General features: G+C 38.5%; 1 protein-coding gene across 7 annotated transcripts in view; it reads right to left on the minus strand.

The window, feature by feature from the left end:
* Positions 1-571: 571 nt before the first annotated feature.
* The window catches only part of RNF214 (ring finger protein 214), a 45,453-nt gene continuing 29,088 nt past the window's right edge, over positions 572-16,936 (minus strand). For all 7 annotated transcript variants that reach the window (XM_019647412.1, XM_019647411.1, XM_019647407.1 and 4 more), the window contains 9 exons: positions 5,060-5,156; positions 4,761-4,849; positions 4,072-4,162; positions 3,769-3,867; positions 3,175-3,551; positions 2,917-3,049; positions 2,602-2,706; positions 2,225-2,320; positions 572-1,154 (listed from right to left, as the gene is read on the minus strand). In XM_019647412.1, coding sequence (XP_019502957.1) covers positions 1,089-1,154; positions 2,225-2,320; positions 2,602-2,706; positions 2,917-3,049; positions 3,175-3,551; positions 3,769-3,867; positions 4,072-4,162; positions 4,761-4,849; positions 5,060-5,156 — 1,153 coding nt within the window. In that variant the 3' untranslated portion in view covers positions 572-1,088. The remainder of the gene's footprint in view (positions 1,155-2,224; positions 2,321-2,601; positions 2,707-2,916; positions 3,050-3,174; positions 3,552-3,768; positions 3,868-4,071; positions 4,163-4,760; positions 4,850-5,059; positions 5,157-16,936) is intronic.

Below are 16,936 nucleotides of genomic sequence, written 5' to 3' on the forward strand. Positions count from 1 at the left end.
GACTTACAAATCTGAAACCCAACCTCCCTTCCTCACATCACTTTGGTCTCCATTTTTCCCAGGACAGAAAATGTCCCTCATAGCTTTCTTGCTTCAAAAATTAAAACCCAGCATCCCAAGATCATTCTGAAAGTAATTTTGCACAGACATTGCCTCACCCCCAGTGCCTGCCTGGGGCTCACCCAAGGTCACCAAACAACTTGGTTGTGAACCAACTGCCTTAACCTTCAGTGGGGAGGGGGTTAGTTAGACTAGGAGACCAGAAGTGAAGGGAAGAGGTAAGAACTTCACAAGGTTGGCCAAGTCAGTGGTGGCAAGGGATGGCTTGGTCCAGGAAGACCTGTAGACTGTGCTAGTTTCTAAAGAGATGACTATCTAGGAAGTAGGGTGGACAGAAGTTTGTGGGGGTGTGGAGGAAATGTGACCTGGTTATGTTGTTATTCTTGGACTGTGAATTTTGCTGATGTAAAACAGAATATTCTGTAAACCTAGTCTATGTACAAATAAGAGCGTTAACACAGTAAAATATTCAATGAAAAGTCAAACTATTAGGGCTACATTTTTTTTTTCCCCTCAATCAGTCTCATTTTATCCATTTGGAGTAGAGTCGCTAGAACATCACTGAGGCTTCTAGAGGCTTTCAGTAAGCAAGGCATCTGGTTGGACAGCGGGTGAGCACCAGGGTTCAAATCTGCATACATGAGCCTTAAGAAAATGGACTAGCAGTTAAGCCAAATCAAAGCAGGATGGCCTTAGAGCAACAGCAGCTTCCTAGATGGTTTTTATATTGTATTTGAAAACAGCCCTAGGCAAGAATATCATAATTTCAAGGCCAAACTAAACGTCATCTTAGCCACAATCTGCATCCCTCAACGGAACTGCAAGGTGAAGGGGACATTTCAGCATAATATACATACTTTCATTTACGAACATTTGAATACAGACTTTCTATACACACATTACCTATATAATAAAAATGTACATGTCATGAGTATATGTCACTGTATAAATATAGAGTTTTAGAAATCTTGAACCCGCGCTTCCTGTTCACATCAGTTTCTCCTCTTCTTCCTCCCCAGTCAGGTCCGTCATTTAAGAGTTGGACAAAAGGGACAAGTGTCATTTGTGTTGGTCTGGGCCCAGAATTTGATACACTAGAAAGAAAGAAAGACATACCTCATGTTTATCTGGAAAGATGGAGGAAGGAGGAGAAGGAGAGCCATTAAGGTTCAACAGGTCTAAGGGATGTTTGCTAAGTCAGAAGAGCTCTCTCTGTGGGGAACTAGAAGGGCTATTTCATTGGCTCTTACCCCTCAAAAAGTCTTCAGAGCAGATAAGCCTGTTCTTTTCAAAGGGAACACTAACAATCAGCTAAGAATAGTGTGAAGCTCTTTTTGCTTACTATCTAGGCTTGTTCTTTCTTATGCTCTGTTTAGGGTGAGATGAGCTTCCATCTGGTAATACCCATCACCCTCAAATCTTAATCAGGATTTTCCCTTACCAATAATTTAGGTGTAAATTCAGTTTCTACTTCTTGGAAAAACAAAATGAACAAAATAAAATACAGTAAAACCTTGGATTGCGAGTAAGATGGTTTGAGAGTGTTCCGCAAGAAGAGCAAACATTTCTAATAACATTTTAACATGGTAAACAAGCGATGTCTTGCAATACAAGTAGTTTGTTTCCAGAACGAATTATGTTCGCAAACCAAGGTATTACTGTAGTAAAAAAGGAATCATCCCTGCTGCTAAGAGACTTAAGTCTGCCTGGTAACATAATAAGAGATGGGAATAATTAATCAGTTTGGGAACATCATCTCTAATAGGCAAGCCTTCAAGCTAGTCTATTAATGGAGTTACTAATCTCATATTCAGGTTCCCTACTCCATTCCTCTCACCTAAGCAAAGTCTCCTGACAATGTTATATTTGAAACAACAGTTAGATGTGTGTATCTTATTGTCAATTTTTCAAGAAAGTGCTCTAGTATGAACTTCTATAGTGTGAACTGCTTATCCAGTCCCTTAAAAGGAATAGGGTAAAAGGAAGTGGGAGATCCTAGCTGCCATCATTCTGAATTCTGCTGATGTTTATGCCACACTTTACTGAAAACCTTATGTCTAGATATTTATGATGAGCATCAACACTAAAACGTCCAAGGAAAGTTAAATTATCTCAGTCGTGAGAAGAGAAAGAGTGGGGAATGAGGATGGTATGTAGCACCCACCTCCTTATGCAACACATGGCTACAAGCCATGGGATGCAGCTCACTGGGCTGGACAAGTTTCTGGCACATGAGACACAGCTTACAGGTGGCTGGAACCTACAGAACAGAGGAGGGACAGTCAGAAGAGTTAGAAACCTCTGTATCTCCTTGCTTTTTATGCCCATGATTCTACCTATACAGCAACAAGATTTTACACCAGAACAAATAAAAGTTCAAATACAGACTCCTGCCGAAAGCACTTGCATTTTCCCAGTTGGGGCTACCGACAACCCAGCTGATAAGATAATGGTTTCTTCCTGCACTCCATCAATAAACCCGCTCCCTCCTCACTGACCACCCAGCCCCACATCCTACTTTTCAAAGAAAAAGAGTCTTACATGTGAAGACCTTCCAGGATACGAAACTTGGGCAGAAGGCAAGAACACTGGGGTACTGATTTGGGCCAGTGGAGCAGGGAACAAGGCCCGGATCCGACCAAGTGGCTGTGGGCAGAAACATTGTCAGAGTAAGAAAAGAATTTGAGTACCAGAGCATATAACAAAAGAAGTCATCTAGTTCCCAGTCCAGTAAAGGAAGAAAGCAGACTCAATACCCCTGGCTGCAGTGCTGCTTCCCACCTCAAATTTTTCTGAAATCTAGCTCTTCCCCAACATCTCAGCAGGTCTGAGTTCTCCCCAGGTAGCTTGTCTCACCTGAGTACTTGCTGCTACTCGCTCATGTTCTGCCAGTCGTGCAGCTACCAACTGGATCAGTTCCTCCATGGTCAGGCCTGCCATGGTGGTACGTGCCGTCTTGATTTGCTGAAGAATGTTGGTCATCTGGGCCCTAAAAAAGAAGGGGGGAGAGATTTTATGCTATACTCATGGGGAATATCCATGAAACCTCCCCTATTTTAGCCTATGAACTTTCCCCTGATAAATTTCTTTAAATTAGTTCTTAAAGATACTTACTTATTGCATTGTGGGAACCGAGTCAGCAGCTTTTCCAGAATCTTCTCCAGTTTATCTACTGGTTGGGGCCGGGGAGTTTCAGTAGAAGCCTTAACACCACCCAAGCCTGGGGGAGGCGGGATGGAGGCAGCAGGTGGTATGTGTGGACCATGGGGGACAACAAGGGAACCCAAGCCAGGGCTATTTCTCCCATGGGAGCCAGGAAGGGGTGGTGAAGGCTGGTTGGGCTGGGAAAGGGCAGGGTTCAGGATTGGGAAAGACAAGGAACGGGGATCTGCACTGGGCATAACCATGGGCATTGTGACCTGCCCAATGGAGAAGGGCATCCGAGGAGCCAGAGAGGGACTGGGTTGAAACACCTGAAGCATGAAGTCTGTCTGTAGAGGGGAAGAGGTGGAGGACAAGAGAGAAAGGAAGAAAATGAAAGTTTAGGAAACTGGGGCAGAAATCAATAAGCAACTTTTACACCAAATAATACTGACAACCAATAATAATATAAGAGTAAAACCAGTATCTCCTTACAAAGAACAAGTGAAAGACTCTGGTTCTTCCACCAACACAGAAAGGCTGACTCCTCAAAACCAGCACTCTTACCTCTGATGGGGGTGGAGGCAAAGTGGGAGTAGGTATCTGAGGAAGGCTGCTCAGCTTGGCTCCGTTCCTCACTAGCTGGATATGACTATTAAATTGGTCCTTGAAAATAAAGAAAGGAAAGGATTATCCTTTACTGCTGAGCTGAGTGAGCCTTTCCAGAAAGAGATCACCATCCAATATGAAGAAAACAAAGGGAGTGGTAGAACAGGCCCAAAGCGGCAATGCCAAAGGTCTCTTCCTATCACCAGAAGTGTTTAAGCACAGGTTCACTCAGACTCAATGATCACCCATTAGTAAACTTACCCGAACATTCTTTTTCATCATCCGAACTCCATTCAGTCTTGTCTCCCATTCCTGTTTGGAACGAACTGTCTCTAGTGTTGGAGGAGTTGACCTTTCAAGAAACCAACAGGAGTTTACAGAATTAAAGAGAGACTAACTCCTAAATCTCTGAGATAGCAATGCAGTAGCTGACTAATGGGCCTGGGAGAAGAAGCTGAAACAAATGCAAGAGAAGGCCAAGGATCTAGGTCGTTTGCTTCACTTCAACTCCAGCATCGTATTGGGGAAATAGGCCAAGTATTGGGGAAATAGGACCAACCACAGAGAGAGGGTTCTTGTCTGCCTGATAATGCCACAGGGCCCTCCAGATTCCATGGCAAAAGGAGGAGAAATGACTATATCATGACTGTATCTCCAAAGATATTTGTTATGCTTTGACAGCATAAAAGATACTGTTTATAAAACTGGAGATAATACAATAGAAAATACAAAACTATAAAACTGTAGAAAGGAAGTTAGAGAATGAGGAAGTTTAGACTATAGGAAGAAAATTCACTGAACAACTACTACTGCACAGAGATGACCTGGAAATTCCTGTGAAACTAGAATAAGTGCCAGACTAGCTGGCTTAGGGTCTCAAACCTAAACAACAACAACACAAAACAGAAAACTGCAGGTTCATTAAAATTCTAGAATGGGAAGGTACTTACTTGAGGTAAGTAAGGTGCAATTCTGCCTCTTTTTCTGCTTCTTCTAGCTTCAATACCAGCAACTCTTTCCGACTCTCTAGTGATAAGATCTAAGGAAACCACACACACACACACACACACACACACACACACACTTTATTAATTTTAAATACACAAAGCTACCCCTAGATAGTTAAAACAAATGCTTAGTGGCTATATGGTATAATACTTAATAAGGCTTAGTGGGATAATAGTATACCAAAAGGATCTACCATCTGGAAGCCCAAAATCAAAGCCTTCAACATGGCAGCTCTTCTCACCTCTGCCTTCCAGGCCCGTTCTGTCTCTTCCATAATGTTCCTATTTATTTCGCCATCCTGATTCTTGAGTCTATCCAGTTCCATTTCCCACACCTCTCTGTAAGATAAGAAAGCAAGAACAAGACTAAGCGGGGAAAAAAGAAGACTAAGGGGGGGTGGGGGAAATATCAAGGCAAAGTAAAACCCAAAATTGGTCTGCCAGGTATGTTATAGGAGGTCTTACTCTAAGTATTAACTATGGATATGGACAGATAATGTTTAAAGTGGTCTATAATTGCATAAAGGCAAGTAAAATTTGAAAGTAAAAATGTTCCCATCTCCACTTGCTAAAATAAGGTTCCCCAGAACAGGAAGAAGTGCCCCTAGACCTAAAACCCACTGAAGGCAGAATGTTCTTCTATGTTCGGGGAGGGCTCAAAATCATTATGGCATTCCTCTTGCGTCCCAACTTGTCTTTTGGTATGAGTACTGAAGAATGCAGGACCAAACACAGGGCTCCATTTAATACTCATCTCTAATTCACCACTAAGCACACAGTTACTGGCTTATCGATTTTCCTATTTTCTTAGCTATAGTAAACATTCTTCAAAAGGAAAAAAAAATCTCTTCATACTTCAGGACTTCTTATTTCCATCTGTTTCCTCCCTTCATACACTCTCCTGCCTCCACCCCCACCCCTGCGTCCCATCCCTAGTGTGTAAATACACACTCTGGATTAGGGTGACCAACTGCCTGATTTGCCTCGTGCTGAGGGATTTCCCAGGATGTGGACAGTCAAGCACCCTGCTCAGGACTGGAAATACCAATAATGGAACAGGGCCAGCAAAACAAATTCCTTGTATTATACTTGCTTGTAATAAGTTTCATGGTTGAAAGCAACAGGATTACCCAGCTCAGTGAACAGTATAGTGTGGAGATGTTTCAATTATTTTCACTGGATTTTAAAGGTGAAAATAAGAAGAAAAGGTTGGGAAGAGTTATAGCTTAAGAAAGATGTTCCCAATTTTCTTCAGTGAGAGAAACAATTTTATTCCTCTTCTGTTTTTTTAGTAGCCTTACATCTTTGAAAGGGAGCAATTCATTTAATAAATTGTTGAGGTCTCTTCTTTCACTTGACCCAATCCTCCACATATTCCTGCTCTCTATTTCACAGATAAAGTACACACACACATTCACTCACTGATTCACTAACGTTAGTCTGACCCTCTAATGACAAGGTCTACTTATGTAATAGAAATGGCTAAGTGGGCATTTTCTTGCTTAATCTCCATGTACTGTCCTCTCCAAATTAACGTCCTGCTAGAGGAAAAACTGTCTAATAGTTTTTTAGTAAAAGGTTCATACATACATGTGTTTCCCTGCTACAACATATTCCTCAATTTGAAAAATATATGTGGAGCCAGAATTATTTTACCATAAGAATATGTGAAATATGTTGTGGAGTCAATGATCCATTTAGGCTACTAGTGACTCGTGTGTGTGTGGGGGGGGGGGGCGGGTTCAGGTGTACTAGTCACTCTTTGACAATGGGATAACTGTAGGAAAACATTACAGTTGTCTTCTTTGATCGCTGTTATTCTTGAAGATTATAGATGCTCAGCAAATATCTCTAACTTCATTAAATACATTTTTCAACTACATATATACATTTATATTAGAAAAATCCTCTTACAATTCCCATGGGGACATTCCACATATTCATACACACAAAAATATTTCCTTTGGACATTTGACCACGTCTACCTCACTGGGATCCAACAAGACAAATGGCACTATTAGCAACCATAAACACAATCACAACTGCTAGCAAACAGCTTAAACAGTCATAAAAATGCTCAGTCTTATACATTAACTAGCCTGAAACATATATATCAGATTGCACTTCACTAAAGGGTACTACCTGTGACCCACGCTAGAAAAAAAAATCAGTTCCCCATAGTAGGTGGTCAAAAAATTGTTTTTAGAATAGAAATCACTTTTAACTTTTTAATGCTTGGTCTAATTTATTTCACGTTCCATGCTTCTGTTATTTTGCATAGCTAGTTCGGGGAATCAATGGTTCAAATGAATAAATTCTACCAGATTATATAAACCTGACTTGTAGGTCCCAATGTTTGCATAATTTTTAAAAATTAACTTTGGTTTTGATTATGTAAATAATACAAATTATAAAAGTTTAGAAAATTTAAAACAAAGTATCTAACATAGAGGTCCCAATTCTTCTATTTACTGGTTGTATGCCCCTAGACAAGTTATTTAATCTTTCTAGGCCTCAGATTCTTCATCTGAAAGATGAGCAGTACCTGAATCATGGGACTTATGAGAGAGTTCACTGAGAAAACTCACTTAAAGAATTTAATATGGTGTCTAGCACATGAGATGTATCCAACAAGTGTTATTTTTTTAGTATTTTTTTAACTCAATTTCTCACAATTGCGCTACTAACAAAGAATCATTCTACTTCTCAGTCCTTTAAAATAAATATTTGTACATTTATGTAAGTATATGTGATATACAAATCCATTATATGTGCTTCTCAAAGATTGTAATTTTTATCTTATTCTTTCAACTTAATGTATTTTTCCATATCATTAAGTATTCTTCAAAAACATGATTTTTAGGGCCGGCCGAGTGGCTCGTTGGTTAAGAGTTGGCTTGGGGGCCAGCTGAGTGGTGCACTGGTTAAGAGCTGGCTTGGGACGCCAGAGGGCCCCGGTTTGGATCCCACATATGAGGGCCAGTGACACTGCCCTCTACAGCTAAGATGCTGAACAACAGCTCGACCTGGAACTGGGCTGCCGTGAGTCACCGGCGACGGCGACGGCGTGGGCTGCAGTCTCCTGATGCAGTGGGTTGCCATGGGCTACCAAGTGTAGCCAGCAGCCAGCGTGAGCGACCATAAAGAAGCCGGCGACTGATCTGCCTTGCCTGGGAAGAGTGCAATGATGGTGCCAACTTGGGCCAGTGAAGCAACGTCCTCCACAACTAGACTGAAGAGTGAGATGACAGCAACTTGTCTGTTCCCCTTCCCTCAATTCCCCAGCGCTGTTCCCATCCCCCAATTCCCCCAATAAAAATCTTAAAAAAAAAAAAAAAAAAAAGAGTTGGCTTGGGAGCACAAGCTCTGAGCAGCAGGGCCACCAGTTCAGATCCCACATGGGCCAGTGACGCTGCACCCTTTACAGCTAAGATGGTGAACAACAGTGTGACCTGGAGCTGGGCTGCCGTGAGTTGCCGGCGATGGCGTAGGCTGCAGTGGGGCTGCAGTGGGCTGCTGTAAGCTACCATGAGTGGCCGGCAGCCAGCATGAGCAGCCGTCCAATGGCTGGTGATCCATCTGCCTCAGCCGGGAAGAGCAAAATGATCACAAAAATGGCCAGTGAAGCGACATCCTCCACAACTAGACTGGAGAACAAAAGGACAGCAACTTGTCTGTTCACTTCCCCAATGCTGTTCCCTCTCCCAATTCCCCAATAAAATCTTAAAAAAAAGTAATGTATTTAGATTTGAGAGGAAGTTAAGAACACAGCCTCTGGAGCCAAATTAAGCTCTGAGTTCAAATCTAGACCCTATTACTATCTATGTAACCTTTGGCAAGTTACTTAACTTTTCTGTGACTCATTTTCTTAAAGTAAAATGAGGATCATAAAAGAATCTATCTCTCATAGAGCTGTTATGCAGATTAAATGAGTTAAAAGATATAAAACACTTAGAATAGTCTCTGGCATATAGTTAAGAATTTAATAAATATTAGCTATCATATGGATGTTAGAATATTTTCCTTCAGAGAAACAATTTTTTCCACCACTAATGGTGGTGGAAATCAGGTGATTTTAATAGCGAGAAGGAGATGCTAAGTGTCTTGTGAAATATCCTCAACGGTCAGAGGCAGAGCTAAAAATTAAGATGTTGAGTCCTTGGCCCAAATACCTTCCTTTCAGAATATATTACACCCTAGGTAAGGTGAAAGGAAACAAAACAAAAGCTGTTGGGCAAGTTAATATTATAGGGTTATGTGTCCTGAATTTGGGGTAGGTTATGAAATCGTTTTCACTGAAACTGAAGCTAATACAGACCAATATAGAACGAATGAGATCAGACATAAAGCAGAAAAAATTTATCCTGGGATGAATTGCAAAGTTATTGTTTATGAGGCTAGAATTCTTCCTTGATTCAATTTAATTCAACAACATTTATTGAGCAATCTAGTCTAGGCATTCTGCAAAAATCTGGCAATATAAAGATGCCCAGTTCCTGCCCTGAAGAAGCTAACAATCCAGTAGTCTTCCAGGTAAATAAAAGAAACAAGAAATTCTGGGCAGAACAAATAGCATGTGCTAAAGCCACAGAGTATGAGAGCGCCAAGCTAAGGAAGCGGTCCAGGTGGCCCAGCAGGCAGTGGATATACAAGTCCAACACATGGGGATATACTAGTAGTCTGGGCTGGGGATACACATGGCAGTGTCACTAGCATAGAGATAGTAGAAACCCTAGGTATGGAACAAATAATCTAGGACAGCAGTTTGTACAACATGGTTCACAGTCCCCAAAACCCTTTGAGGGCCTGGTCTATGAAAGCCAAAACTAATTTCATAATTACACTAAAATTATTTGCTTTTTTCACTCTCATTCTTTCATGAGTCTACAATGGAGTTTTCCTGAGACCACATGACAAGTGACAATATCACTTTGATGGCTAATGGAATACACGCTTCTGTATTTTTTTGTTTTCTAGCATTTTCTAAGGTAGTAGTTTTAGGGTATAATTTAATCTCTCAAATTCTTTCCTTCTCAGTACTTTTGTTGTGCTCACTAGCTGCTTTAGTAATACTTGCTATAATCTCTATAATCTCATTATTGCCCAATAAATCATTACTGTAAAATTTCAAAGTTCTCCATGCATCTAAGTTGAAAGAAGTAAATTTTATTACTTGGCTTTGCAATATTTTTTTAACTTTTTGAAAATCTTTCTCAACTTTTAAGTTATATTTAAAATGTATTAGTTTTAGTATTTTTTCTAAAATAAAATTTATTTGTAATTTTTCTCTTACATTTAAAAATGAATCAATAGCTCAAAAAGTGGAATTAGAAGACTTTCTCAACCTACAGCTCCAATGTATATATCTAAATATTCTAAAAAGATGCAACTGGCATAGAGTTATCCGACTCATGGAAAGAAAGAATCTACTCCCAAGAATCTGGGCAAAATTGTAAATAAGAAACCAAAGCATGAAAAAAAGCCATCTTTCTCTTGTAAGGTAATAATTTACCTTACTGTATCTTAAGCAACAGAACATTTTCTAATTATATTGTGCCAATTAAGTTATAGTGAAATTTTGAGACCAATCATTCGGAATTTAAAGAAAAAGGAATTGAGTATTTTAAATGCAGATTTGATGAATTCTTTAAAAATTTTTAAATCGTTAAAGCCTTAATACTAGAAAAGAAAAAGCCACAAAGCATCTTACCCAGGTAAGTTACTGTACTAAATTAACTGGAGAAGCACAACTTTGTACAGCTGACATTGCTACATGCCTGCTGGACGAAAAGTCAGCAAAATAAATCATGGCAGCATCAATTGTCAATGATTCAGTAATTCATTAAAGATTTTGCTGCAAATTTGAAGACTTAGGGTGTCATCTGTGGAACTGTTGGGTTGTTGGAAAAGTCATGATGCATTTTTGCAACAAAAAACATAGAAAAAATACATCATAACTTTTCCGACAACCCAATATAATTTTGCTTTACAAATAAACAAATCTACAGATGTGGTTAGACTTGCTATTTTGTTTATATTTGTCTAGTATTGGCACCAACTAATCACCAACGGTGATGCCATGTGTGAATTCTTGGCAACACACACAAGTTATGTTCACATAATCCACGGTAAATAACTTTTTGGAATCTCCTGGCTTATCAGAGAACAACTGTGTTGACACTTAAGAGTGTTTTATACTTACAGTATAAAAACTATAGTGGAATATTGGTACAGTACACAAATCAAGGCAGTGGCATTAAATTATATTATTAGCCACTGTATTCTTTACTGCCACACACTTGCAGTTGGATAGGAGCAAGCAGTTTTACTTAAGGATACCTGTGATAAAGCCATAAAAAATAATTTTATTAAATTTCAACCCTTATATACGTATCTTTTTAACATTCTGATTGATGAAATGCTTTATGCCAAAGTACAATGGTTGTCTCAAGGAAAAACACTCGTGAGATCACTTGAATTGTGAGCTAAACTAACCTCTTTTTTCATGAGACACCAGTTTTACTTAAAAGAACAACTGATAGACAAACTACGGTTATTTGAACTTGAGAATTTGGCATACATGTTCTTGAAAATGAATGAAGAACTCTTATTATTTCAAAGAAAACAACTGACAGTATTGCCAACAATAAAATTCATGCTTTCAACCAAAATTAGAATTTTGGGAAATCTGTACCAGCCATTGGGAGCTTCCCACTACTTATAAAGACTATTTTGATGAGATCAACAGTGATTCTTTAAATATTGTATAATAAAATGTGTCAACACTTGGAAGATCTAAATAACTCTGAACCAATATTTTCCAAATTATCAATGCATTGGGTTACTAAATCAACACTGGGATCCACTTGGAAGTCCAAAATTGGTATTAAGATTATTTTAAGCTGACAACATTCAAGGATCAACAGATGCAGAATAAAGCCTTCTATGAGCTTCCCTTATCTAACTAAAAGCAGCAACTTCTGGAAAATAAAGTTGTTATAAATTCTTCTTCAGGGCAGTTCTCTGAGGAGAGAGAATGTGAATAAAAACTACCCTAAATCCCTTCTCTAGGGAAGTTTTATGGCCCTGAAAAAGACAGAAAAACCACTCATACCTGTATAGAAAAATATTATCACAAACTTTTTATCTCATTTTTTCACCTGAAAATGCATTTATCTTTCCAAAAAGTCCCGTAAGTGCCCTTTCTCCTGCTCCTAAAAAGTCATTTGTTTTCCTATAAGTGCCTTTTTTACCTCTTCTCTTCACCTATTAAAGATGTCATATAAGCCCCAAATTCTAACCACCCCTTTGAGTTACTCATGACTGAGTTCTCCCACATGTATCACATTGCACATGTAAACTCTATTTTTTTTTCTCCTGTTAACCTGTCTTTTGTCAGTTTAATTCACAGACCTCAGATTGCTGAACCTAATAAGGTAGAGGTAAAAGTTTTTCTCCCCTACACAACATAGTTAAAAGATCCATTCAAAGGGCAAGGCAAGCCAAATGGATTTTAATGTAACAATACAAAAAGTTAATTGATATAGTTTCAGGTTCCACAATGTAACTAACCTATAAGAAACTATCAACTCTCAAGTTCTGAGGTACTATCAAAGAATAAATATGCACAATTATCTAAAAAGGCTATTAAAATACTGTTTACTTTTCCAACTACAGATCTGTGTTTATCAGCAGATTTTCTTCATATACTTTAACCAAAACAACATACTGTAACAGATTAAATGCAGAAGTAGATATGAGAATTAAGCTTCTTCCATTAAAGACACTTACAAAAATGTAAACAATGCCATACTTCTAACTAAACTGATTTTTTATTTGGGTTAGAGTAGACAAAGATTTCTTGGGACACAAAATATGTGAACCACAAAAGAAAGGTAAACTGGACTTGATCAAAATTTAAACTTTTGCATTTCAAAAGACACCGTTATAAAGTGAAAAGGCAAGTCACACATTGGGAGAAAATATTCGCAAAATGCCTATCTGGTAAAAGCATTATTGAGTGACAAAATACTCAATAAGAAAACAACATGCTTTTTTTTCTCCCCGTAAGACTTCTTCATCTTTAATATTATAAATGTTTTAAAATAAATACTCCTTTAACCCCTCAATCTCTCCCTCAGTTCTCTCTCCATCTCCAACTTTAGCAGCAGCCAGGAGACAAAGATGATTTTAATCTCTCAAATGTCATTATGAAGACAGAATTAAGTCAATCTAAAATAGCTGGGGGAAAAAAAGTAAATGTGGCTTTCAATGAATTGACTTTGGACAAATGGGCTTTCTTGCCTTAGCACCATCTTCTCCTTTCTGTTAACCCATTTTTAAATTCAGTCTTGCTAACAGGGTTTCTGTTTTGTTCCTAAGTCCCATACCTCACCTAATCCTTCAGGTCTAGTGAATGGATTTCCCTCTTGATCACTGAATCTAGGCTCTGCCTTCTTGCCAGTGCAGTTTCCAGGGAGGCAGTCCTATCCTTATGGGTAGAGTCCTATTGTTCTTCAGGAAATCTTGTTGAGCACCTACTTACTATGTGCCAGGCACTGTATTAACACCAGGGATATGGCAATGAACCAGACAAAGAAAGCTTAGATTTACTTCCTGATGCCTATATTGGGTAAAAGAGGATAAATGATTAAAAAGTAGACCAATAAAAAGAGATAATTTCAGACACTGATGAGGGAAAGAAAATTAAAACAACATGCTTTTTTTAAATGAGTAAAATACTCAAATAGATACCTCACCAAAGGGGAAGAAAATGACGAATGGCAGGTAAGGACATGAAAAGACGCTCAACATCAATAGTCATTAGGGAAATGCAAATTAAAATCACAGTGTGGTACTACTAAACACTTACTAGAATAGCTAAAACTAAAAAGACTGATAATACCAAGTATTGGTGAGGATATGGAGTAATTGCAATGCTTATACATTGCTGGTGGGAATGCAAAATAGTATAGCAACTTTGGAAAAGTTCGGCAGTTTCTTTTAAAGTTAAGCAAACACATGGCCCACCAATCTTACTCCTAAGCCTTTACCCAAGAGAAAAGAAAACATGTCCACATAAAAGCTTGTACTTGAATATTCAGAGCAGCTTTATTTATAATAGACGAAAAATGGAAATAACCCAAATGTCCATCAAATAATGAATACACAAACCAACCTGGTATTATCTTATAATGGAGTACTGCTCAGCAATAAAGAGGACTAAACTATTGACACATGCAACAACATGGATGAATCACAAAATAAATCCTAAACAAGATAAATCCTAAACATGAAACAGACACAAAAGGCTATATATTGTATAATTCTATGTACATGAAGTTCTACTAACAATGAACAAGTGGAATTTGAAATTAAAAACACAAGGTGATGTCAGCATCATGGCAGAGTGAGAAGATTCCACAGCTTCTCCCCTTAAACTTACCAGCCAGACAAGTGTAACTGAACAAAGAGTCCCCTGCTCAACACACAAACATGCCTGATAGATCCATGCATCAGGACATCTGAAGGTGGGTGTACTGGAACGAGTAGGGGAGGCAAGTAAGGGAGGTGGGACCAGGGAAGAACAGGGACAGTGGCCACAGCAGCAGTTCGACACAAACCGTGGCTCCAGCAAACAAGGCGTGGGGGAGAAGTCAAGCTGCAACCCTCATATCACAGACTGAAGGGTAAGAGGGGCAGAAGCAGTTTCTCTCCTGGAAAAGGCATCCCTCCTCCCCAACATGGCAGAGCCAGGCAGAGGTGGCTAGTAAGCTTTAAAAAACACAGCAGTGCCCACCACCATTATTGGAAGGCAAACAGAGCCATGAAATCACAAACTCGCCTCCTCTGCCCCACAAACCCGAGGAGAGCCCAGTAAAGCCAAAAACACAGTGGAAAAGGAGTTAGCTCTGGGAGTTTGCAAAACTAGTTCTCCACCTGCCACATTCCCCCACCACAGTGGTGGTGCCCTGTAACCAAGGAGACCTGGTCGCAGGGGAAAACCCGCCATCGCAGTGGGTATGTGGCATCTTCCTTAACTGAAGCAACACCACTGCACTGCGACCCCAGAGGCACAAATACTGCAAATAACAGAAAACAGAAACTTGAGCCATAACACCATCTAGAAAGCAAAATAAAGTACCCTGTCTATCAACCTGCTGAATTGTTGAGTGCAAAACAGTATCTAAACAAGAAAAGAGATCACTACTTCAAATGCGCAGAGAAACAATCCATCAGATATCATGAACAACTTAAGTAACTTGGGAGCACAGAAAGAAAATGAAAAGTCTCCAGAAACTAAACTCAAAGTCATGGAAGACTATGATTTAAATTACAGAGAATTCAAGATTGCATTTATGAAGAAACTCAATGATATACAAGAAAACTCAGAAAAAAACTTGTTTAGATACTACAGATCTACTTCAGGATAGGATATTAAATGCTTAATTATAACATAATTTGTGACAATGAAATAATAAAAGGGGAGGAGAAAAAGGACTGAATGGGTACAGGTGAATGAAGATAAGAGGTAATCAGAAGAAAAATAACTATTGTATGTATACGAAATTTTACACAAACCTAATAGTAACCACAAAGCAAAAATCCAGAGCTGAGACACAAAACATAAAAAAAGAATAGAGAAAAAGAATCTGAGAAAACTGCCAAACTAAAATAGCAGACAGAATCACAAGCGAAAAGAAACAATGGAAATACAGAGCAACTAGAAAACAAAACATAAAATAGCTGTAATAAGTCCTCAATATCAATAATCACCCTAAATGTAAATGGACTTATCAATCAAAACACAGGGTAGAAGGATGGGTTAAAAAACAAGACCCAACTATATGCTGCCTACAGGAGACTCATCTCAGCTCCAAAGACAAACATGGGGTGGAAGATGACGCTTCAAGCACGTGGCAACCAGAAAAAAGCACGTGTAGCAATACTTATATCAGACAAAATAGAAAGACAGACATTTTATAATGACAAAGGGGACAATTCATCAAGAAAACATAACACTTATCAATATATACGCACCCAAGGTGGGGACACCAAAATATATAAAGCAGTTACTAACAGACCTAAAGGGAGAAACTAACAAAAATACAATTATAGTAGGGAACCTGAATACCACATTGACAGCAATGGACAGATCATCCAGACAGAAAGTCAATTAGAAAATATCGGCCTTAAATGAAACACTATACCAAATGGACTTAAAATTTTTAGAGCTTTGCATCTCAAGACAACAGAATACAGTTCTTCTCAAGTACACATGAAACATTCTCAAGGATACACCATATGATGGGGCACAAAACTAGTCTCAATATATTTAAGAAGATTTCAGACAAGAAAAAGGTGAAGGACTTCATCACCACCAAACCTGTATTACAAGAAATGTTAAAGGACTCCTTTAAGAAGAAAAAAAAATAAAAAACATGAATAAGAAAATATTCAAAGAAAAATAGTACTCACTGACAAAGACAAACACATAACAAATGCAGTGGATCAACCTGCACTAAAGCAAGCACAAAAGTTAAAAGGCAAAAAGTAAGAAGATCATATGTAATTATAACAGTAAATTAAGGGATACATACAAATACATATAAACAAAAGAAATAAAAAAGAATGACAAAAACATAAACATGGAGGGGGTAAGTAAAAAATGGTAGTGATTTTAGAATATGTTTGAATTTAAGCAACCATCAACTTAAAATAGACTGCTATAAACATAGCTTGGTATATCTACAAGTGATATACGAGTACAAGAAACAAAGAGAAAGGAATCCAAACACAACACTACAGAAAGTCATCAACATATAACAGAGCAAGAGAATAAGAAAGGAGCAGAGAATAACTATAAAAACAATCAGAAAACAATTAATAAAATGGCAATAACTACATCAATGTCTACAACTTATCAATAATTATTTTAAATGCAAATGGTTAAATACTCCAATCAAAAGGTATAGAGTGGCTGAACGGATATGAAAACATGACCCATACATACGCTGCCTATAAGACCCACCATTTCAGACCGAAAGACACACACAGACTGAAAGCAAAGGGATAGAAAAATATATTTCAGGCAAGTGGAAATGAAAAAAAAGCTGGAG

This window comes from Hipposideros armiger, unplaced genomic scaffold (genome assembly GCF_001890085.2).
Source record: "Hipposideros armiger isolate ML-2016 unplaced genomic scaffold, ASM189008v1 scaffold_111, whole genome shotgun sequence".
In the NCBI taxonomy this organism is placed as follows: Eukaryota; Metazoa; Chordata; class Mammalia; order Chiroptera; family Hipposideridae; genus Hipposideros; species Hipposideros armiger.